This window comes from Lepidochelys kempii, chromosome 24, assembly GCF_965140285.1.
Source record: "Lepidochelys kempii isolate rLepKem1 chromosome 24, rLepKem1.hap1, whole genome shotgun sequence".
Classification (NCBI taxonomy): Eukaryota; Metazoa; Chordata; order Testudines; family Cheloniidae; genus Lepidochelys; species Lepidochelys kempii.
This window is the reverse complement of record NC_136403.1, coordinates 10,941,144-10,965,304: the sequence shown is the minus strand read 5'-3', so window position 1 is coordinate 10,965,304 and position 24,161 is coordinate 10,941,144. Positions and strand designations below refer to the sequence as shown.

At 47.7% G+C, this 24,161-nt stretch overlaps 1 protein-coding gene across 1 annotated transcript; it reads right to left on the bottom strand.

The window, feature by feature from the left end:
• Positions 1–604: 604 nt before the first annotated feature.
• LOC140902917 (NACHT, LRR and PYD domains-containing protein 12) lies at positions 605–23,873 on the bottom strand. The gene is made up of 10 exons (XM_073323502.2): positions 23,789–23,873; positions 23,357–23,464; positions 20,035–20,201; positions 16,588–16,765; positions 12,712–12,777; positions 9,762–11,496; positions 7,251–7,337; positions 4,381–4,551; positions 3,859–4,026; positions 605–763 (listed from the first exon to the last, which is right to left on the bottom strand). The coding sequence occupies exons 1-10, from the start codon at positions 23,871–23,873 to the stop codon at positions 682–684; spliced, it is 2,847 nt and encodes a 948-aa protein (XP_073179603.1). The 3' UTR covers positions 605–681.
• Positions 23,874–24,161: the final 288 nt, after the last annotated feature.

Genomic DNA, 24,161 nt, shown 5'->3' with positions numbered 1-24,161 from the left:
ACAAAAAGTCATAAGTCTGTAACAAAGGGAGGTTGAAGGTGTTTTGTCCAGCGCTGGAAGTGACTGCGATGGAATCATCCTGATGAGCTTCCCACTTGTAAATGATCACTGCTTACTGAATGTTTTCCCGTGATAAAGATTGGTTAGACCCATCTGCTGAGTAAGTGAATCTCAATCCAACAAACAGGTTGACTAATGGCAGTAAGAAATGAATTCGAAGAGCAGCCCATTGCACCAGTGCTGGGGATGGAAGTTCTGGCAGGGTTTCCAGGAAGTTATTTCCAGGTGTTTTACATGTAGCAGAATGTGCATCAGATTTTCCCCCCGCCACCCCTCCCCCCCCTGTCTTACTCCCACAATAAATCATCCCAGTGGTGGTTAAACCAGGCAGTGCATTCAGAGAGGTGCAATTCCCAGAGTCAAGTGCTGTTATCACAGGATGGAAGAGCATAGCAGCACTGTCAGATTAAAAGAAAAGGAGGACTTGTGGCACCTTAGAGACTAACCAATTTATTTGAGCATGAGCTTTCGTGAAGCATCCGATGAAGTGAGCTGTAGCTCACGAAAGCTTATGCTCAAATAAATTGGTTAGTCTCTAAGGTGCCACAAGTCCTCCTTTTCTTTTTGCGAATACAGACTAACACGGCTGTTACTCTGAAACCTGTCAGATTAAAGAGTCCTTTAAATATGAATCTTCAGACCTTCTCTCTGAAGGCTCCTCAGCTGCCTTTCCACTGCTGGAGAGAAGTCGTTCAAACTCAATCTAGGAACAAATCGGGAAAACACGCAGGGTTATTGTCTGGGAACCCACAACCCAAATGGTTATAACTCTAGTACTGTTACAAGGCAAACTTTGGCCAGTAGTCCTGTCCTATTCCTATAGGAATTGGACATGTTACCAGAGACCTGGAATATCTGTCTTCCAGGATCAGTCTGTTTATAGGACTCTATGCTCTCTGTCTTTCTGAGAGGTTGCAGTAAACTTCTCTATCGCACCTTACATTTTTCTGCAAAAACAACTCCATGACAGATGCTAGTGTCTTACTGCAGGACTCATTCAATATTATCTTTATTTGTTAAGCACTAAATCATAGAATATTAGGGTTGGAAGAGACCTCAGGGGGTCATCTAGTCCAACCCTCTGCTCAAAGCAGCACCAACACCAACTAAATCATCCCAGCCAGGGCTTTGTCAAGCCAGGCCTTAAAAACCTCTAAGGATGGAGATTCCACCACCTCCCTAGGTAACCCATTCCAGTGTTTCACCACCCTCCTAGTGAAATAGTGTTTTCTGATATCCAACCTAGACCTCCCCCACTGCAACTTGAAACCATTGCTTCTTGTTCTGCCATTTGCCACCACTGAGAACAGCCGAGCTCCAACCTCTTTGGAACCCCCTTCAGGTAGTTGAAGGCTGCTATCAAATCCCCCCTCACTCTTCTCTTCTGCAGACTAAATAACCCCAGTTCCCTCCGCCTCTCCTCCTAACAGGGTGCTTGGAGCTGTACAAGAAATTAAAGAGACTAAGTCCCTATCCCAATGACTTTTGCATTTTTAAAAAAACAGCCAGCAAACGGACATAAAGAACTTTTTAATATTTGTGATAGAAGGAGGCAGTGCTGTCTTGATATTGAGGTGGATTTATATCAGTGGGCTTTGCAGAAGCAGTGGGATTAAAATGAGAAGAAGATGGCACACTGGGAGAGATCATAGCAGATGGCCTGAAAGGAGGCATAAACACAACAGTGGAAGAAAGCACCCAAAGAACAGTGGGGCTGCAACTGCTGGTGAAGTGAAATGGATGAGGTGGGATCTGATAAGCTACAAGATCAGGGATGTTGGCCATAGAGCCTTGAAAGTGAGGATCATAATCTGAAAGTGATTTGATGCTATAGGTCAGAGGAGTCAGTGGAGAGAGCTGAATACAGGAGTGGTAGGGTCCAAAACATAAGCAAGGAAGGTGATTTTGGCTGCTGCGTTGTGAGTGGATTGGAGGGAAGCAAGGTGGGGAAGATGCTAAAAAGAAACCACACCAGTGGGCATGGTATAAAAATCTAGATACATTTGCTGGGGGGAAAAGGAGCCTTGAAAGGAAGAGACTAGAGTAGTCAAGCGGTCAACTCTTGTCCCTCTGATCAATCTTTGTGGATGCAGAAGAGATCTCTTCAATGGGGTGCTCATGTGGCCCTATTATATAGTCAAAATCCGAGCCAAATTCTTCGCTATGGTTGGCCATTGACATGATTGGTCTCCTGCACTGAGCCACCAAGACAGCCTAAAAACTTTCTAAATCCCAACCACCAGACTCCTATTACTACTGCTCATCTCTCCCTTATATCCACAGAGTTCCTGTATTGTCAATCAAATGAGTATGCACACAGGAATCCAATAGCAAGTCAGATGGGTTGGGCAACACTGAACATCTCCTTCCCAGACCATTCTCTGATCAGCAAAGAATTCCACTGACAACCATTACTCTCTTTCATATATCCACTGGAGAGGGGTATGGAGGGAACAGGAGTTATGACAGTAGAAGGTAGTGATGAGCTGCCAAAATCTTAACAACCGGTTCCCTATACAAAGTTCTGGTTTAAGGGATGTGCCCCAGTATGTATTTTTTGTACCAACAGGGTTACCATACGTTCATATTTTCCCGGGAGGAATTTTTAAAATTTAAAAATTCCTCCCGGACGGCAATTTAAGAACCAAAAAGCCTGACCTGTCTGGGAAAATACAGGTGTGTGTTAACCCTGCCTAAAGTTCTTTTTTTAAAAAGATGGGCCTGAACTAGAAATGAGCTCCGTTTCACATGTGTGGGTCCCTGCCACTCCCTGGGGGTGTGCTAGGGTGACCAGATGTCCCGATTTTAGGGTCTTTTTCTTATATAGGCTCCTATTACCTCCCACCCCCTGTCCTGATTTTTCACACTTGCTGTCTGGTTACCCTAGGGTGTGCACATGTGTGGGTTCCAGCTGCTCCCTGCCCCCCTCATTGAGGCTGGTGTGCAGGGTTACTGCCCTGGGAACTGCGGGGCACCAGTGGACGTGGGGCCAGCTGCAGACAGGGGCGTGGGGCAGGGCTAGCTGGAGGCAGGGGGGGCAGGGCTGGCTGTGGGCAGGGGGTCCGGAGCTGGCTGGAGACAGGAGGGTGCAGGGCTGGCTGGAGGCAACGGGGTGTGGAGCTGGCTGGAGACAGGAAAGGGGCTGGCTGGAGGTAGGAGCTGGCTGCGGGCAGGGCAGGGGGTGTGGCAGGGGCTGGCTGCAGGCAGAGGGTGCGGGGGTGGCTGGAGACGGGCTGGCTGTGGGCAGGGCAGGAGGTGTGGCTGGGGCTGGAGACAGGGGCTGGCTGCGGGCAGGGCAGGGAGGGGGTGTGGCAGGGATTGGCTGAATACAGGGCAGGGAGTGCGGCAGGGGGTGCGGCGGGGGGCTGGCTGCGGGCAGGGCAGGGGGTGCGGCGGGGGGCTGGCTGCGGGCAGGGAGGGCAGGGCTGGCTGCAGGCAGGGCAGGGGCTGGCTGTGGGCAGGGTGGTGGGTGCTCACGGGGAGAGCAGCAGGACACAGCCCAGGCCCAGCAGAGCAGCCGGGGACCCACCAGGCAGCATCGGGAGCCCCAGGGCCAGGGGTCGGGGGAGCAGCAGCAACAGGGCTCGTGCCCAGGGCCAGGCAGCAGCCCACATGGCTCCCGCAGTGCAGCGCCCCCGGTGGCCAGAGGAGGAATTACATCACTTCCTGGCCGGAGCCCATCAAAGCCTCAGCGCCCCCTGCAGGGAAGAGGGTTAACAACCGGTTCTAAAACTGCTTCAAAATTTAACAACCCGTTCGCGTGCACTGGTGCGAACCGGCTCCAGCTCACCACTTTACCTGATGTCGGTGAGGCTGGGGCTGGTCAGGATAAGGAGATGCATGTCTTCTGCGCACCCATCAGTGTAAACATTTGCACTCAGGTTCAGATGCCGGAGGGTGGAGTTTTTGGAGAGAGCAGAGCAGAGTCTCCCACAGGAGTCATCTGATAAACCATTTTCCTGGAGGCTGCGTCAGAGCATTGGACAAATCCGTTAGAGAAATGGGCTACATTGACAGTTCATATCTAATCGCTTGTGCCCATCTGAGCATCTCCTCACCATCTTCCCTATATTGTTATTGATATTCATATTATGAGAACACCTAGAAATGTTGATCAGGGTTTCATTCTGCTCAGCGTACAACCAGGGCTGGTCAAAACTGTTTTTCAGTAAAAAATTTGGGTTTTATGAAAAAATTTTGCAAAAAAGTGTACACTTTCCACAGAAATTTGGCGGGGGGGGACATTTTAACCAAAAAGCTGATGCTCTAGAAGCCATTAGTGCCCTCAGGCAGAAGTGTCACCATCAGGTTGATACTTACACTAATTTCTGAATCTTGCATTGTGGGGTCTCAAGCACCTCTAACAGGGTGGAAAGGCCAGTGTTCCGCATTTTGTTTCTGGTCAGATCAAGACTGAAGAGGGTCTGGTTCTCCTTGAGGGCAGAGGCCAGGGCTGTACAGCTTGCTTCTGTGAACATGTTCTGCCCTAGGCTAGAGAGCAGAGAGGAAAAGAGAGAGAGAGTGAAAGGGAGAAGGAGGAAAAGATAAAGAGGAGATGAGGAACAAGACAATGACAAGTCAGGAAATGGAGTGAAAATAAAACAGTAGAAGAAACAAGAGGACAAATCAAAAAGAGAAAGTACCCAGAATAATAGACAGTGGGGCAGGAGGGTGGGTGAAAGGAGTCGTGGACAATGAATGAAAGAAAGAATAGGAGAGAGGCCCCATGAATCACCCAGATGTGAAGGAGCAGACAAATCAGAATGAACAAAAACCACATGAGGGTGGAATGCAAGAGCCACAATGCAGAGAAAGGATGGAAGCCATAGGAGCAGAATGAGGAAGAAACAGGAAAAGGTTACGTTAGCTTTTCACTTACTACATGTTTGACGCTCCAGTACTCCACAGTGTTTTTGAGAGCCAAGCTGGCTGCATGTTGGGATATGATTCTGTCTTTGGGACTCTAGCAGAGGGATCAATACAGTGCAATAAAAGGCAGTCTCAGGAAGAGAAACGTTGAATTATGATCCAGTGTTAGACATGGGGCATCTGGTCCATGCCCAGGATGCTAGAGTAGGATTGTTCCCAAACATCTATTCTCCAGTGTCTTGGCCATACTGGCTGCAAAGTCTTTTTCAACTGTTCCTGCTTGCTAGGTTTCTCCTTCCTATCGGGTATATGTATTTTGAATGATTTATCCTTGGATGTGTTAGCTTTGTTTGTACAAGTTGAACCTGAACTTGTTTCCTGCCCATGGTTTTAATCTCTCTAGGCCCCTTTGGGCTTGACTACAAACGGATTTGCACTGAAATAATTCACATTTTAATTCACATCCTTTGTTATTTTGGTACAAGTCTGTGTGAACACTGATATTTCCAAATAAAATTATCCTATTTTGATTTAACTTACTTTGTTTTCTAAAAGCCTTTGGCTAAACTGAAATAGGACACTTTTTTTTTATTCTGAGATAAGAGTATCCACACACACATTTGCTTTGAAATAATTTAATGTGAATTCATATATTCATATATTTTAAGGCCAGAAGGGACTGCATTACCCCTTCTGCTTAACAATCTGTCCCAACTTGTATTTAGCTCAGACACTCTACTTCCTTCCCTAGACCAGAAGAAGAGCTCTGTGAAGCTCTAAAGCTTGTGCCTTCCATCAACAGAAGTTGATCTAATAAAAGATACTACCTCACTTACCTTGTTTTCTGTGCAGGTACTTATAGATAGTGATCAGTCATCCCTTAACCTTCTCTTTGTTAAACTAACAGATTGAGCTCCATGGATTTCTTTTCCAATCCTTTAAGCATTCTCATGGCTCTTCTCTGCCCCATCAGCCATTCCATTATTTTGCCCAGAAACAAAGTTAGGCTGACAAACCTATAATTATCTGAGTCATCCCTCTTTTTAAAAATTGGCACAACGTTAGCTTTCTTCTAGTCCTTTGGAACTTCCCTAGTGTTCCAGGATGTACTGAAACTCAACATTCACAGTCCAGTGATCTGCTCAGCCTGCTCTTTTAAAACTCTCAGATCCAAGCTATGGGTGATTTAAGAGTGTCTGACTTTAGTAGCTATTAAAACTGATTCAGTTTTTCCAGTTAGTTTGTGTAGACAAGCCCTTTGTATCGTTTCTGTTCTCAATGCTGTTTGCAACTCCTCCCAATTTACTGTGATCTCTGAATGTAATTAACATGGTCTTTACTCCCTGTTCCAAGCAATTTATTAAAATACTAAATAAAATGGGCCCTAACTCCAGTCCACAGAGTAAGCCACAAAGTGCCTCCTCACAACATTATGATCGGCCGTTTATCATTACCCTTCCGCCCACTTTCATGCTATATACTGACATATCCAAACCAATATAAATTAATTTTTCAAATGAGATGTTGAGATACACTGTATCAAATGCTTTACTAAAATTCTGAGCCATTATCTCAGCTGCATTCCTTTCATATAGAAATGTATTCAACCAGTTTTGAGGGTACAGGGAAAATCCAGTATGTTGTTGCAAATCTATGAATAATTATGCTTCTCCAATGACCAGTGAGATGACCCTCAATATTTTATAAGCCAAGAGTAGTTTCTATCTTAGCTATTCCCTAATTTGGACATTCAGAATTAACACAGTATAGTATTATTTACAGGAATCATTTCACCCCGTACTGAAAAGCCGTCACCTCTGCAGTGGGGACCAGAAGCTGCGTAGCAGCATACAGCAATATCACTTACAGGCTAGAGCAATTAGTGAAGACTTTTCTAACAAACAGAAACAGCGGAGGGCATTTAGGGAAACAGAGTTCAACAAATCCAATTAGAATTTGACCAGGTCATGAGATTTGATGCTTCTAATCTTGTGAAGGCCACCACGGGAACTTTAATGGTCACAAGCACCCAGGAGGGACCTAAGTTTTGTGTCTCCGTAGCAAAGCCCTTGCTGGGATATTGGTTGAGCAGTGACTGAAAGGGAAGAGTGCCAGGCCACATAGTACGTGATCATCCCCACTTCACGCAGCATGCCAGCTTTGCCTGGTGAGTCACTCATCGGGTCCAATGCCACTTAGCTTTTTGAAGATAGGACAAGACCCCAGAACAAGACAGTACAACTGCAGGCATATCACTTATTTGGAAATCAAAAACACTGAATTACTCTGAGGACACAGACAGAAAACAAGCATGACGTTACCTCAGGTCTTCTAGCCTACAGTTTGGATGCTTTAGTACAGAGCAAATATTCTTCATTGAATCATCCTTCAAATCGTTGTCTGAGAGGCTGGGGGGGAAATGAATAGAGAGAATTACAGGCTTGGACTCAGACACATTGTGTTAGCTTCAAAGCTGAAATCCTGGGCTGAGCTTCCCTTTCAGTCCCTTGGAGGAGTACTGTTTACTAAGACAGCATGGACCTGTGGATAAGGCACAAAACTGACAAGCAGGACTTCTGGAATCCATCTCCAACTCTGTTACAAATGAAAAATTACAATTTGCACATGCTCAGCAGGGACTGGTAGAGCTTAACAGCTAAAAGGTCCCAAGATCCCATCCTCGCTGAGCAGGCTCCAGCCTCTTTCCACTCCTAGTGCTGCCCAGACTGCTCATGCACCATCCCCACAGAGCTAAACTGAACATGCTTTCAGCTGCTCTGGGCTGGGGTGAAACCAAAACCCAGAACTCGGAGCAAGGAACCAGCCCATCAATGTCCCCATTATCTCTTCTGCTGGGGCCCAGGCTGCACAGAGGAGGAGGATGCCTGATTTGAATGCAGAAAAGACAAAAGCCAGACCAGGATGAAGGAAAGGAGTAGCCTGGGACAAGGAGTATGGTGAGACTGGGACTGGGAGTTGAGGGGAGACTGGGACTGGCTGAGCAAGGAGTCTGGGAGCTGGTGGCGGATAGGGTAGATTGAGACTGATTGCTGGGCAAAGAAACTGGATAAGGAGCTGGGGACGCCTGGGGCAGGGCAGTAACTGAGTTTGAATGAGGAGCCCATAGATGGAAACTGGAACTGGAAACCAGTGTCGGCAGAGGGGAGAGACAGCTCAGACAAGGAGCCGGGCATCGGGAACTGGGACTGGCTGGGCAAGGAGACTGGGACTGGGCTTAGGGAAAGGGAGAGACTGGGATTGTGGGGGAGTGTGGGACTTGGACAGCAAGCCTGGAGGGATTGACTAGGACTGGCTGGGCAAGGTGACTGAGACTGGGAGGTGAAGCCTGAGTAGTGGAGACTGGGACTGGGTAGACAAGGAGAATGGAACTGGAACAAGGACCACAGGTAGAGAAGAGACCTGGCCTGACTGTGATAGGATGGAGGAAAACAGCAGAAGAGTCTGTGCCCACTAGAGCACACTCCCCTCCAAAGTCTGGAATGGACCCCAAGATTCCTGAGTCTAACCATTCCTCGCTGTCAGCAAATAGCTGTAAAATCCAGTGGCAAGGGGTGTCATCCTTAGAGACAACACAGTGGGTGACAACCTACTACTGTTACCAGTTACTCAGTTAGGTCAAGTGGTAGAGGTCTGTGCAATGGATCTAGACCCTGCTAATAGCCTATGTGGCTGTCAATAAGAGGCAACACGATGGGATTTCTGGGGGGGGGGGGTTGTTTGTTTGCTTTTTCTAAAACCTAGGAAATTACACACACACAAAACACAGGTCTAAGTTAAAAGAACATTATTAAGGTTGCAAAGTGAAGCACTCAAAATTTAGGAAATGCCATGTCATAAACATACAGCTAAGGGTAGCATAAAGTCCCTCCTTTACCTGTAAAGGGTTAAGAAACTCAGATAACCTGGTTAGCACCTGACCAAAAGGACCAATAAGGGGAGAAGATACTTTGAAATCTGTGGGGGAAGGCTTTTGTTTTGTGTTTGTGTGTTCTCTCTGGAGACACAAAAAGAGACAGACCAAGTAATCCAGCTCCAACTGAATGATGCATCTAAAATTACAGAAATAGTCAGTAATAGCAAGGAAATGCATTTGAGTATATCTTGTTTTAGCTTGTAAATTTTCTCTATGCTAAGAGGGAGGTTTATTCCTGTTTTTGGTAACTTTAAAGTTTTGCCTAGAGAGGAATCCTCTGTTTTAAATCTTATTACCCTGTAAAATTATCTTCCATCCTGATTTTACAGAGGTGTTTCTTTTACTTTTTTTTCTTTATAATAAAAGTTCTGTTTTTAAGAACCTGATTGGGGTTTTTAGGGTACTAAAAACCCAAGGGTCTGGTCTATGCTCACCTTGTTTACTCTCAAGCCTCCCCAGGAAAGGGGGTGAAGGGGCTTGGGGGGATATTTTGGGGAAACAGGAACTCCAAGTGGTCCTTTTCCTAAATCTTTGTCTAACTCACTTGGTGGTGACAGCGATTCCATTCCAAGGACAAGGAGGTATTTGTGCCTTGGGGAAGTTTTTAACCTAAGCTGGTAGAAATAAGCTTACGGGGTCTTTCATGCAGATCCCCACATCTGTACCCTAGAGCTCAGAGTGGGGAGGGAACACTGACATGCCAGTATTTAAGGTTGTCTGTGTAATCTTAATTAGCCCCGTATACATATTCATAATGATAGGATGGGTTTGGTGGTATGTTACCGAATGGTGTAACCTCTGTATCAGTAACACTGTTGTCTGCCTGACAGCACTGCTGAGGCCACTGACATGTCAAGTCTCTGATATTTTCAACTTTATATACAACCTCTTTTCCTACCTCAGTTCTCTGACTTTGTGCATCTCCGGTCTGAGTCGCTCCAGGCCCTCGTTCTGGATGAAGCAGGAATCTAGGGTTAGGCATTGTATTTCTTCACAGCAACTCAGAACATAAGCAAGGACTGTGCAATCCACTGGCATGAGGTATAACTCTGAGAAGTCCATGTGGGCATCTTTGCCCAACACATCAGGCACAAGTTGGCTATTCCGGGATTCAAACAGCAAATGCAATAAATTCATCAGCCTTCTCTTCCCTTCAGGATCTTCTCTGCTTTGCAGCTCTTCATAGTTCATCTCACTGAGGCACTCAATAACCTTGCGAGTTGCCTCTGCAGAGAACTTCCCCACATATTTCTCCAGGGGCATCTTGGTTGCAGGATGGGAGAGGCCAACCAGGAAGCGAGAGAAGATCTCATAATCACCTTCCTTACAGGACCTGGCTTTATCCATTGTGTCTCTGAACTTGTCCTCTTTGTAATCGAGATACTGCACGAGGGCAGCAAAGAACTCCTGGATAGTGAGGTGAAGAAAGGAGTAGGTCACCTGGGCAGAGTCATCAGTTTGAGGGTTCTCCACCAAGAAGCCACTGAGGAAGGGAGAAAACTCCACATTGGCAACCTCTAAGTAGTGCGGCTGAAAGACAAGTGTGCGATATCTGAGGCCATATTCAGCCAACCGTCCGACATTTACCAATATATCTCGCATCCTCTGAGGCTCAGGCCGCTCCTGGGTGTGATTGGCCATAATATGGGTGATGTAGCTGACAAAGAGCTGGGTCACTGTTTTGGGTGCAGGCTGTGGTCTCCCTGCCGTGGCCATGAAGCAGGGTTTCAGGGCCGTGCAGGTGATCCAGCAGTAAGACGGGTTGTAGCACAGCGTGTACAGAACCTGACTGTCCCTCACATATGCAAAGGCTTTTCTAGAGGCTCGCTCGTCTCCAAAGAACATGGAAAAGTATCTTTCCCTTTCCTTGGAGAGGAAGCCCACGATACTGGCCACCCTATGGAAGACTCCAGCCTCCAAACTGGTCAACTTGCTGGGGCGGCTGGTCAGCAGCACAGAACATCCCTTCAGCAGAGTCTGATTCAGCAGGCTGGCGACAATCACAGTAACTGGCTTCACATCCCCCAGGTTCATACACAGCTCCTGGGATCCACCTCTGCTTAATTTCAAATCAGTTTTGCTCTCATCCAAGCCATCAAAGATGAAGAGCAACTTCTCAGGGTCTTCCAGGACTCTTGGGAGCTTGTCCTGGAGGTGTGGATATATTTGACAGATCAGAGATTCTAGGCTCCTCTTCTCAGTAATAGTGTTCAGGTCCCGGAACTTGAAGAAGAAAACAAAGGCAAATTTCTGGTAGTGCTTCCCCGTTGCCCAGTCAAAGATGAATTTCTGCACCAGGGTTGTCTTGCCTACGCCAGCTACTCCGCTCACCATCACAGACAGGGGGACATGGTGGGTTCGAAAGCACCAGCGGAAGAGCCGGTCAGGGGTGATGCGCTCCAGCTCACTCTTTATTCTTCTCTGGAGGCGATATTCATTCAGCTCCCCAGCTGCTGCTAGGGCTTCGTGCTCCTGGTGTGTCTGCTTCTTGAAGTGACGGTCTGAGATGACCTTGAGCTCCACGTAGCGGTTAAAGATGGGGAAAATCTGTCCTTCAGATCGCCCTGGCATCTTGTTTTCCTTCATCATCCCTGTGAGATCACAGAGTTTGGCTTTGTGCTCTACTTGACAAGCTGAAAAGGAGAAATATGGTTATTTCCCCTCTCCCTCACCTCATCACTGTTTGTTTTTTGAGGGTTAGTAAATGGAAGTTTTGATAGAAAAACTTCTCCTCTAAATTGTACTCTAATCAGACAATATGGTGAGGGAATTAGGTGGATGGTTGCTCTGGACTCACTTGTTTCATCTCCTCTCTCCTCTGCTGGGCCTGATCATGAATAGTTCTACTGGAATTTGCCCTGAGTCTGACAGGGCACCGCTGCACTACCTGGTCCAGCTCATGTAATCCAGTAGGGAACAGAAATTTACCAGAATCCCTGCACTTGAGCAGAGGGACAGAGGCAAAGCAGAGATCCCCAGAGACAATTTGGATACCCAGAAAAGACTTTCGGGAAACTGGCAGTTTATTACATCACTGTCACCATTTTGAATTACAAACTGTGACTCACCTGTGTGCATAGTTTACTGGCTTTAACCTCTCAATAATTCTCATTTCCTTTTCTTAGCTAATAAAGCTTTAGTTTACTATAGAATTGGCTACCAATGTTGTCTTTGGTCTAAGATCTAGAGTACCCATTGATCTGGGGTAAGTGACTGGTTTCTTAGGACTGGCAGTAACCTGATGTGGTGTGATTTCTGGTTTAAGTGACCTTTTATCACAAAGTCCAGTTTGTCTGGGTGGCAAGATAGACTAGAGAGTCTAAGGGGACTGTCTGTGACTCTATGGTAAGACTGAGATAGTGATCCAAGAGTTCATATTTGTCACTGGCTTGGTGCAATCTAATCATAGAACACACCACCAGCGTGGGGTCTCTTCTCTGTTTTCTGACAGTCTGCCCTGAGGTGCGCACTCACAGTCATGAGCCACTTCAGACAGTGTGACCAGGTTTGCTCCCTCCTAGTGCTTCCTGGGATACAAACCCCCAGTGGAGCAGGCAGGATGCAAGGCTATAGTCCTGTCCTTCCTCTATACTGCACACCAGAGCTGGTTGGACACACGGGTATATGCTGCATCCCTTGGATGGGGGAAGCAGAAGACATGCTCCCCCACAGGCTGCGGAACTCCAAGAGGAACTGTGCCCCATTGAAGCACAACGCCTCTCAGCACTCCCTCTGGGGCCAGCAGCCTCCACATTGCCCGCAGGGCAGGCCTGTGATCGAGCCCTTCTTGGCTTGACAAGAGACACAGTGTTGGCAGAGTTAAGTGCAGTTCAGTTCCCTCATGGTACCTTTCAGTTCTGGGTCAAGGGCATGTCCTGATTCATTCAGGAGAATTTCCAGTAACAGATTGTGACCTAAACAGAGAGAAAGATACAGACTGTGCGGTTAGCTGGCATGGAAGAGTGTACCCAATGCTTGTACGTTAGCAGCTCCAAGAGATCCAGTCCAACTCTGAATTCCACCTGTGGGGCTCCATGTTTTGGATCTCAGGACCTGCAGGCTAATGAGGTCTCAGTGACATTGGACCCAAAGAACCATTGTGTTGCCCTCCCCTGCTACTGGCTGCTCTATTCTGTACCTCCCATTCCTCTGTATTTCCCCTTCGATCTCCTTCCTGCTCCCCACATTCCCGTGCCCCTGTGATGGAGTGCTGGGCAGCAGCAGGTAGACCAGGACTCTGATCACTGGATCGCCAATTCAATCGCCCCACACTAAACCTGGGGGGCAAGCTGTGCATAACTGATAGACAGGAAATGGGCTGGATTAGCCCAGAAAGTAGAAAATGTCCAGGAAAGGAGTGCTCAGGGAGGAAGGGAGTAACAAGCCTTGTGGATGGGGGGAAGCGGTGGATGTGGTATATTTTGACATTACTAAGGCTTTTGATACGGTCTTGCATGACCCCACAAACAAACTAGAGAAATACAACCTAGTTGGTGCTTGTCAAGGTTCCTTCCCCACTCTAAACTCTAGGGTACAGATGTGGGGACCTGCATGAAAACCCCCTAAGCTTATTCTTACCAGCTTAGGTTAAAACTTCCCCAAGGTACAAACTATTTTACCCTTTGCCCTTGGACTTCCACTGCCACCACCAAACCATATCTGGGTTTATTTTTATTAGGAAAGCCTTGTTTGGAAACGTCTTTTCCCCCAAAATCCTCCCAACCCTTACACCCCACTTCCTAGGGAAGGTTTGGTAAAAATCATAGAATCATAGAACCATAGAATATCAGGGTTGGAAGGGACCCCAGAAGGTCATCTAGTCCAACCCCCTGCTCGAAGCAGGACCAATTCCCAGTTAAATCATCCCAGCCAGGGCTTTGTCAAGCCTGACCTTAAAAACCTCTAAGGAAGGAGATTCTACCACCAATCCTCACCAATTTGCATAGGTGACCACAGACCCAACCCCTTGGATCTTAAGAACAATGAATAAGCATTCAGTTTCTGAAAAGAAGGATTTTAATAGAAGAAGTAAAAAGTAAAAAAGAATCACTTCTGTAAAATCAGGATGGTAAATACCTTACAGGGTAATTAGATTCAAAACCTAGAGAATCCCTCTAGGCAAAACCTTAAGTTACAAAAAGACACATAGACAGGAATATTCATTCTATTCAGCACAACTTAATTTCTCAGCCATTTAAAGAAATCATAATCTAATGCATATCTAGCTAGATTACTTACTAAGTTCTAAGACTCCATTCCTCTTCTGTCCCCGGCAAAAGCATCACACAGATAGACACAGACCCTTTTGTTCTTCTCCCTCCTCCCAGCTTTTGAAAGTATCTTGTCTCCTCATTGGTCATTTTGGTCAGGTGCCAGCGAGGTTATCCTAGCTTCTTAACCCTTTACAGGTGAAAGGATTTTTCCTCTGGCCAGGAGGGATTTTAAAAGTGTTTACCCTTCCCTTTATATTTATGACAGTGCTACTATAGGGAGGGTGCATAACTGGTTGGAAAACCGTTCCTAGAGAGTAGTTAGCGGTTCACAGTCATGCTGGAAGGACATGACAAGTGGGGTCCTGCAGGGATCAGTTCTGGGTCCAGTTCTGTTCAATATCCTTCATCAGTGATTTAGATAATAGCCTAGAGAGTACACTTATAAAGTTTGCAGCTGATACCCATGCTGGGAGGGGTTGCAAGTGCTTTGGATAGGATAGGATTAAAATTCAAAATGATCTGGACAAACTGGAGAAATGGTCTGAAGTAAATAGAATGAAATTCAATAAGAACGAATGCAAACTACTCCACTTAGGAAGGAACAATCAGTTGCACACATACAAAATGGGAAATGGCTGCCTAGGAAGGAGTATTGCGGAAAGGGATCTGGGGGGTCATAGTAGATCACAAGATTAATATGAGTCAAAAGTGTAACATTGTTGCAAAAAAAGCGAACATCGTTCCAGGCTGTATTAGTAGGAGTGTTGTAAGCAAGACACAAGGAGTAATTCTACTGCTCTACTCTGTGATGATTAGGCCTCAACTGGAGAACTGTGTCCAGTTCTGGGTGCCACATTTTAGGAAGGATGTGGACAAATGGGAGAAAGTCCAGAGAAGAGTGACAAACATGATTAAAGGTCTAGAAAACATGACCTAGGAGGGAAGATTGAAAAAATTGGGTTTGGAGAAAAGAAGACTGAGGGGGGACATAACAGTTTTCAAGTACATAAAAGGTTGTTACAAGGAGAAGAGAGAGAAATTATTCTCTTTAACCTCTGAGGATACGTCAAGAAGCAATGGGCTTAAATTGCAGCAAGGGCGGTTTAGGTTGGACATTAGGAAAAACTTCCTGTCAGGGTGGTTAAGCACTGGAATAAATTACCTAGGGAGGTTGTGGAATCTCCATCACTGGAGATTTTTAAGATCAGGTTAGAGAAGTACACATCAGGGATGGTCTAGATTATACTTAGTCCTGCCTTGAGTGCAGGGGACTGGACTAGAAGATCTCTCAAGGTCTCTTCTAGTCCTATGATTCTATGAGTTGCGAGGTATACTGAAAATATGTTCCTAAAGTCTGTGTCAAGGCAGAGTTGACAAATAGGTTTTCTATCAGATCAAAGATGTTGCAGTGGGGGAGGTTTAGATTGGATATTAGGAAAAACTTTTTCACTAAGAGGGTGGTGAAACACTGGAATGAGTTACCTAGGGAGGTGGTAGAATCTCCTTCCTTAGAGGTTTTTAAGGTCAGGCTTGACAAAGCCCTGGCTGGGATGATTTAACTGGGAATTGGTCCTGCTTTGAGCAGGGGGTTGGACTAGATGACCTTCTGGGGTCCCTTCCAACCCTGATATTCTATGATTCTATGTTTATTTACCTGTCCACATGTAAATTAAACATTGTAAGCCAAGACAATAGAAACTCTATTTACATATGAAGTCAACAGGGAGGCAGCTCACCAAAGAATAAGTTATGGGGGTTGTCATGACTCTGGTGACAAACAATAAACTTTGGGAGATATAAGAAGGTAAGGAAGACACCCCTTTATACTGCACTTAGTAATCACACTGCCCAATTACTTCCTGTGACGTGTCATTCCATATTCTTTATGAAAATACGCTTATGATATGAATATGACATAACTGAGATATACTTTATATTGTTCTCTTGGGGACAGCAGACCTGGTATCACTGAGAGTGTTCAGTGGAGGACAGGCTGGACACTCCAGGGGGACGCTTCAAAGGGGCTCACGGACTGGGGTGCACCTAGTGTTAGCCTGAAGGCAATGTAAGGGGGCATAGCCTGGAGGAGGTTGCTCAGGTGGTAATAGGCTCATGGTGTCAGGGAGCTGACACCCAGTTAAGTACAAGCAAGACACCCTCACGGTGGAGGCAGAGGGGTGACTTACATTACTGGGTACCCCAAGAACCATCACATACGGATCTTGGCATACATGCCCATATAGCTGTGTCACAGCCCGCTATGGCACCAGTGCAGGCGCAGGGCATGACAGCATCGTAGTGTGGTCACACTATGGTGAGTTAGGCTACCACAGGTTAAATTACCCTGTGCTTAGCATGCAGTGAAGACATAGCTTATGATTAATTAATGAACCCCACAGAAAACAGCCTTGATCTGAGGGCTTGACAAGGAAAAGCCTGTAGTGAAGAACATAGGTTCCCATGGATTCCCCCAGTTGACTTGTTTCCCACTCTGTGCGATGGCTACGTTACCATTCTGAATTATTTCATCCAGCATCCCATGGAGATTAGGGTGAGCCCACCTGCTCTGCAGAGCAAACAGACACTCCCAGAGACCCAGCCTCACAGCATAGCTCACAGCGAAAATATCACCCACTAGCTTCTCTGCGGTGCTGGTTGAGTCATGGTTCTTCTCCCAGCCACTATAATCCTAAAACACAGAAGGACACAAGAGGCGGAAGAATCAGAAGCAGACTGCAATGGCAGGGCAGGGGAGGGGGAGCTTCTATAATAGTAATCAGAAGAGTGACATAGAATCATAGATATGGAGGACAGAAAAGGACCTAGATCAGGGGTGGGCAAACTTTTTGGCCTGAGGGCCACATCAGGTTGTGCAACTGTATGGAGGGCCAGGTAGGGAAGGCTGTGCCCCACAAACAGCCTGGCCCCTGCCCCCTATTCTCCCCCTCCCATTTCCCGTCCCCTGACTGCCTCCTCCTGGGACTCCCTGCCACAAACTGCCCCCCTGGATCACACCCCCTATCCAACCCCCCCTGCTCCCTGTACCCTGACTCCCCAACCTAACCACACCCCCACCCCCTGACAGGCCCCCCGGGACTCCCACACTCTATCCAATCCCCCCTGTTCCCCAACCCCTGATCTCCCCAGAACCTCTACCCCATCCAACCGCCCCCTGCTCCCTGTGCCCTGACTGCCCCTCAGGACCTGCTACCCAACCCCCCCACTGCTGCCCCTGTACCATGCCGCTCAGAGTGGCAGGAGCTCACAGCCCCGCTGCCCACGTGGCGGCTTAGCTGCGTGGGAAGGGAAACAGCGAGGGAGGGGCCAGGGGCAAGCCTCCTGGGCAAGGAGCTCAGGGGCTGGGCAGGACGGTCCCGCGGGCACCTCTGACCTAGATAGATCATCTAGTCCAGTCTCTACCACTGACGCAGGGCTCAGTATTATCCAAACCATCCCTGACAGGTGTTTGTCTAACCTGTTCTTAACCACCTCCAATGATGAGGATTCCACAACCTCCCTAGGTAATTTGTTCCAGTGCTTAACCACTCTGACCATTCGGAAATTTTTCCTAACGTCCAACGTAAACTGCCCTTGCTGCAATTTAAGCCCATTGCTTCTTGTCCTATCCTCAGTGGTTAAAGAGAACAGTTTATCACCCTCCTCTTTACAGCAAGCTTTTACATACTTGAAGACTGTTGTTATGTCCCCCCTCAGTCTTCTCTTCTCCAGACCTAACAAACCCTTTTAAAAAAATCTTTCAGAGTAGGTCATGGTTCCTAGACCTTTAATTAATTTTGTTACTCTTCTCTGGACTGTCTCTAATTTGTCCACATCTTTCCCAATGTGTGGTACCCAGAACTGGACCCAGTACTCCACTTGAGGCCTTATCAGTGGCCCATAACATCCTATGGCCAAGGGCTACATCCTGAAAGTGACCATCTGGGCACTTGGTCCATGATTATAAGGGCAACAAAAGGCTCTGCCATAGCAGAGTGACCTGGTGATGGAGTAAAGGCTGCATGTGGCACTGATAGACCACCCCCCGCTCTCACTCCCCAAATCAACCGAGATTTGGGACACTGAAGCATTTCCATTGCTAGGAGAGGTGTGGGGTAGGGGGTCCTACTCTTACAGACCCCTCTAGTGGCCTCCTCAGGAATTATAATTAAGGGAATGGAATGAATGGATTGTTTCTCTTTCAGAAAACACTCTTGCATGCAGAGACAGAGCCGACCCATGCCTGCTGTAGCTGAAAGGGAGCCTGAGACACAAAGCCTTGTGTCAGAGCCCAATATGGGGCCTGAGGCCTGAACTAAAGTAGCGGTCAAGCCTTCCTAATATAAAGCAAAGTGAGCAAGAGACAGGCTGTGCGCAGAAGTCAGGCTCTGTCTGCGTGCAGGCTCACAGAATGTGGCAAGACCAAGGCTGGTTTAACAAAAACACACACATCCCCGAGAAGTGCTTGGCATAGGACACTCATGCAAACACATTCCGGAAGGATGGTACCAGAACATCCCGATACCAAGTATGGGACAAACACACTCCCCAAAGATGATACAAGGATACACTGACCCCCAGTTAGGGTGACCAGATAGCAAGTGTGAAAAATCGGGACAGGGAGTGGGGGGTAATAGGGAGCCTATATAAGAAAAAGCTCCAAAAATCGGAACTGTCCCTGTAAAATTGGGACATCTGGTCACCCTGCCCTCAGTGTGATGGATAGAGATGTTTTGATCAAACCAACAAGTACAAGGTAATGGGTGGTAACAAACCACCTTAGGGGGCAGTAACTAACTTCATCAGAGGGGCTATATGTAGCTTGTTTGTATGGGTGTATAAAGAGGTATCTCAGGGTATGCCTATACTACCCGCCAGGTTGTCTAGACACAATAAATCGACCCCCGAGCACTCTCCCGTCGACTCCTGTACTGCACCGGCATGAGAAGTGCAGGCGGAGTCGACGGGGGAGCAGCAGCAGTCGACTCACCGCAGTGAAGACACCGCGCTGAGTAGATCTAAGTACGTCGCCTTCAGCTATGTTATTCACATAGCTGAAGTTGCGTCACTTAGATCCACACACTCACAGTAAGAAAAGGAGTACTTGTGGCACCTTAGAGACTAACCATTTATTTGAGCATAAGCTTTCGTGAGCTACAGCTCGCTTCATCGGATGCATACTGTGGAAATTGTAGAAGATCTTTTTATACACACAAAGCATGAAAAAATACCTCCCCCCACCCCACTCTCCTGCTGGTGGGGGGAGGTATTTTTTCATGCTTTGTGTGTATAAAAAGATCTTCTACACTTTCCACAGTATGCATCCGATGAAGCGAGCTGTAGCTCACGAAAGCTTATGCTCAAATAAATTGGTTAGTCTGTAAGGTGCCACAAATACTCCTTTCCTTTTTGCGAATACAAACTAACACAGCTGTTACTCTGAAACCACACACACAGTGTAGACCAGGCCTCAGAGGGAGTGTCTTCGGCTGGCCTCGGGGGCAGTGGAAAGTCCTGCCACTGACTGACCTGCGTCCATTGTCACAGGCATACATGTCGTACTTGTACTTGTAGCAAGTATAGGGCACTAATACTGTGCTTTGTCGACAATAAACCTGGCCGGCTGCCTTCGCTTCTAACAGGTCTATGGTTATTGGGCAGTTCGATCGGAGCCTGCTGTGCAGCCCACGCGGAGAGAGGGAGCAGAGTGTGGGCAGCTGGCTTCAGCAGTGTTACTGAGCATGCTTAGTCCCCCAGCAGAAGTTCCTGGAGCCTGTTGTTATCTCTGCATGTCATGGCATGTATGGCCAGCAGCAGCCCTAGACACTCTCCTGCCCTGGAAAAAGACAACTCGGTGTGCGCAAACCCTATCTGCCCTGATATCCACGGACAAGGTTTCTCTAGGGAAATGGGAATGGCAGCTTTAGCCGGGAGTCCATTGTTGTATGCAGGGTGCTGTACCTGGGCCTGCTGTGCAGTGATGACGCGTCCGTGGATGAGTTCCTGCAGCACCATGGGAATGTTGTTCTCTATGACATAGACCATGTCAGGGCGGAAGTGCTCGCTCAGCCTCCTCAGCTCCCAAGGGCTATAATTATCCATGTGTTGGCTGAAGGCTTTAACATCACCTGTGGAGAGGACCAGCATTTAGACACCGTGGCTCTTACTGACTGGCATGGACTCGTGTCCGTTCTGTGATCTCTAATCCCAGAGCTTAACTGTACTGCAGGCAGAGTGCTGCTTGGTCCATAATGAGAGGAGCCCGTCAGTCACACTCTGCTGTGGTCACAGTGGTTGATGCAGTAGGGAGTTGGGCAGGAGCATGAGCTGTGGGGAGCTCACAGATACTCTCCTCTCATCCTTTGCCCAGATTAGACAATTCAATTATAAAAAAAACTTAGAAGTGGCTCGTAGCTAAGGCTGTAGTTTGTACAGCACCTAGCACAACGGACTGGGGATCCATGACTGGGGCTCCTAGCTGCAGCAGTAATACAGATCATAAATACAGCTACAATTTTGTCACGGAGGTCGCAAAAGTCATGGAATCTGTGACTTCCAAAGACCTCTGTGACTTCAGCCCTGGTGGCTGGGAGCTGCCTCCTGCAGTGGAAGGGAGCTGTGAGGTACCCCCGCCGCCTGAGGCAGCAGTGCCCACAAGTTCCCAACTGCCCTGGGCAGCGGGGGGTACCCTGCAGCTCCCCGCCACTGCAGGCAGGGGTGTACCCTGCATTTCCCAACCACTGTGGGGGACAGAGGGATCCCCACAGTTCCCCTCCAGCTGCAGCGGCAGGGGGACCCTGGCAGCTCCCAGCCACCGCCATGGGGCAGGAGGACCCCTGCAGCTCCCCGGCCACTGCCGTGGGGCCAGGAAGACTCCAGCAGCTTCCCGCTGCCGCCGCGAGGCAGACGACCTTGGCAACTCCCCACCGCAGGGCATGGGGATCCTGGCAGCTCCCCACTACCGCCGTGGGCGGGGGATCCCTGCAGCTCCCCACCGCTGCTGCCATGGAGCAGGAGTATCCTGGAAGCTCCCCGCCGCGGGGCAGGGGTATCCCAGCAGCTCCCCACCGCCACCATGGGGCAGGGGGATCCCACAGCTCCCAAATGTGGAGGCAGCAGGGTGATTCCCGCAGCTCCCCACCACTGGGGAACGGGCAGGGGGATCCCAACAGCTCCCAAATGTGGGGGAGGCAATTCCCACAGTTCCCCACTGCTGGGGAAGGGGCAGGGGGACCCTGAAGCTCCCCTCTGCCATGGGGGCAAGGGGACCTTGGAGGTCTGAGCCCCCATGGGTGGTGGGGGCCCCAGAGCTCCCCAGCCACCCCACAGCTACCCAGTCCCTTCCCATGTTATCATGGATATTTTTATAAAAGTCATGGACAGGTCACGAGCTTCCGTGAATTCTTCTTTATTGCCGGAGACCTGTCCATGACTTTTACTAAAAATATCCATGCCCCAACCAGATATTCTGAAAACAGCATGAGATTGTCCACTGAGCACCAAACTCCCTTCTGCCCCCTGGATTTCCACACCCCACAGAAACAGATGTTTCTTGCAGCATGGTTGGAAGGTCAATAGACCTGGTCTATTTCAGGCTGGTGGGAAAGCTGTTCCCCAGCGGAGGGCCCCTCACAGGAAGTGCTCAGCTGCCAGCCCCCTCTCCTTAAAACCAAGGGGGACTAGCTCAGGCGCCTCTGCCTATCACAGCTGTGCCCATCTGGTACAAGAAGAAAGGGGGTCACTCAAGCAGCAAGGTCCCAACCCCACCTAGGAGTTCACACATCAAATCCAGCACCTTATATTATTCAACCCACAAACCAATCAGTAGCCAGAGCAGATTAGAGCACGAGTAAAACATGCTGCCACCAAGGAGCATCACCTAAGAGGTGGGCTGCTGCATTCTGCACCCTTAGGTGTAGTCCTTTAGGAGGAAGCGCTGTAAGGAATGGGGCAGGGGCTATGGCAGTGGGGCTGAGCTCTATTGTAGGAGCAGTGCTGCTTTGTTCATGATTCGCAGATTCCAAGGCCAAATGGGACCACTGTGATAATCCAGTCTGCCCTCCGGTACGATGCAGGCCACAGAATTCCCCCAAATAATTCCTAGAGCAGAAAAACCTCCAGTCTTCATTTACAAACTGTCAGTGATGGAGAATCCACCACAGCACATGGTGGTTAATGACTCTCACTGTTAAAATGTACGCCTTATTTCCATTCTGAATTTTTCTAGCTTCAACTTCCAGCCATTGGATCATGTTAGACCTTTCTCTGTTTTACTGAAGAGCCCATTATTAAATATCTGTTCCCCGTGTAGATACTTATAGACTGTGATTGTCACCCCTTCACCTTCTCTTTGTTAAACTAAATAGATTGAGCTCTTTGAGTCTATCACTATCAGACCTGTTTTCTAATCCTTTGATCATTCTTATGACTCTTCTCTGAATCCTCTCAAATTTATCAACATCCTTCCTGAATTGTGGACACCAGAGCTGGACACAGGAGTCCAGTACTGGTCATAACAGTGCCAAATATAGAGATAAAATAACCTCTCTACTCCTATTCAGGATTCTCCTGTTTATGCATCTAAGGATCACAATTGCCCTTTTTATCACACCATCCCACTGGGACCTCATGTTCCACTGATTACCCATCAGGTGCCCCCAAATCTTTTTCAGAGTGACTGCTTCCCCAGGGCTTAGTCCCTCATTCTGTAAGTACAGCCTACACTCTTTGTTCCAATATATATACATTTAGCCATGTTAAAATGCATATTGTTTGCTTGCGCCAAGCTTACCATGCTCTGTGTCAGTGACCTGTCCTTTTCATTATTTACCACCCCCCAATTTGTGTGTCATTTGCAAACTTTGGCAATGATGATTTTATATTTTCTTCCAGGTCATTGGTAAACTGTCAGTGAGCATAGGGCTGAGAACTGATCCTTGCGGGACCACATTAAAAACACAGCAGCTCGATGATTCCACACTTACAATCACATGTTGAGACCTATCAGTTAGCCAGCTTTTAAGCCACTTACTGTGCACCACGTTAATTTTATATCTTTCTAGTTTTTTCATCAAAATATCATGAGGTAGAAAGTCAAATGTCTTACAGAAGCCTTAATTATATTACATCACCACTATTACCCTTATCAACCAAACTCATCAAAAAAATATCAAGCTACGTTGACAGGAACTATTTTGCATAAATCCATGTTGATTGATATTAATTATATTACTTTCCTTTAATTCTTGATTAATAGTGAGATATGCCCATCAGTCACACTCACCTTCGGTTGCCGCAGACCTTTGTTTGGAAGCCATTTTATTCCCTCTGCGCCGTTTTCTCTCTGGAAAGTTTACGGAGAGGAAAATGTTCGTCAGACAGAGGCAGGGAGATCATTTCGCTCTACAGCTAAGACAGTCTCACGTTTTGTTCTTAGTGTTTTAGGTCTTCGGAGAAATCTATGAAGACAGTTGATGCCCTCCATAAAGGGTTCCTGTCTCGGAATTAATAACATTCAGCATCAATCCAGGGATTCGCCTTCACAAACCTCAGCAAGCTCTACGAAGCTCTACGAACCGCGGTATGGCTAACACCAAAAGTTCAAACATGATGAAATTAAAAAATGATGACATCATGGGGTTTGGTCTGTCTGCAAATTGCTGACCTTCTCCCACCAGCCCCACCAGGTGTGACACCTAGTGCACGCAACTCTCACAATTGGGCCATTTCAGCCGCGGGGTGATGGAGCCAGAATACTCCAGAATGGTATTCCGGCACTTTTGCAGCCTGGAGGATGCCATTTTGCTCGCACAATAGCATCCTCCACAAAACATGTCCTTGCACTCAACACACATGCGAGGTCACACCGCATGGAGGGTGCCATTCTGTGGAACAAAATAGCACTTTCCAAACAGCGTGACCTCAGACCTGCGTGCGAGGTCGCCCCAGTGGGGGCATTCTGGTCCCGTACAGTCCATTCGGGATACAGCACTAGCTTTCAGCTGCTGCTGCAGGAGCTCTTGTTAAAGGACCTACCCACGATTGGGACCCCATTGTGCAGGGCACTGTACAAACACATCGGAAGATAC

Excerpts from the sequence above, each read along its gene's own strand:
- LOC140902917 (XM_073323502.2), bottom strand. The coding sequence starts at position 23,873 with ATGGCATCCTCCAGGCTGCAAAAGTGCCGGAATACCATTCTGGAGTAT. Across the intron at positions 11,497-12,711 it reads CCTTGACCCAGAACTGAAAG|CTTGTCAAGTAGAGCACAAA; the intron begins GTACCATGAGGG and ends TCTCCTTTTCAG. Across the intron at positions 4,552-7,250 it reads TGTAGGCTAGAAGACCTGAG|CCTAGGGCAGAACATGTTCA; the intron begins GTAACGTCATGC and ends TCTGCTCTCTAG.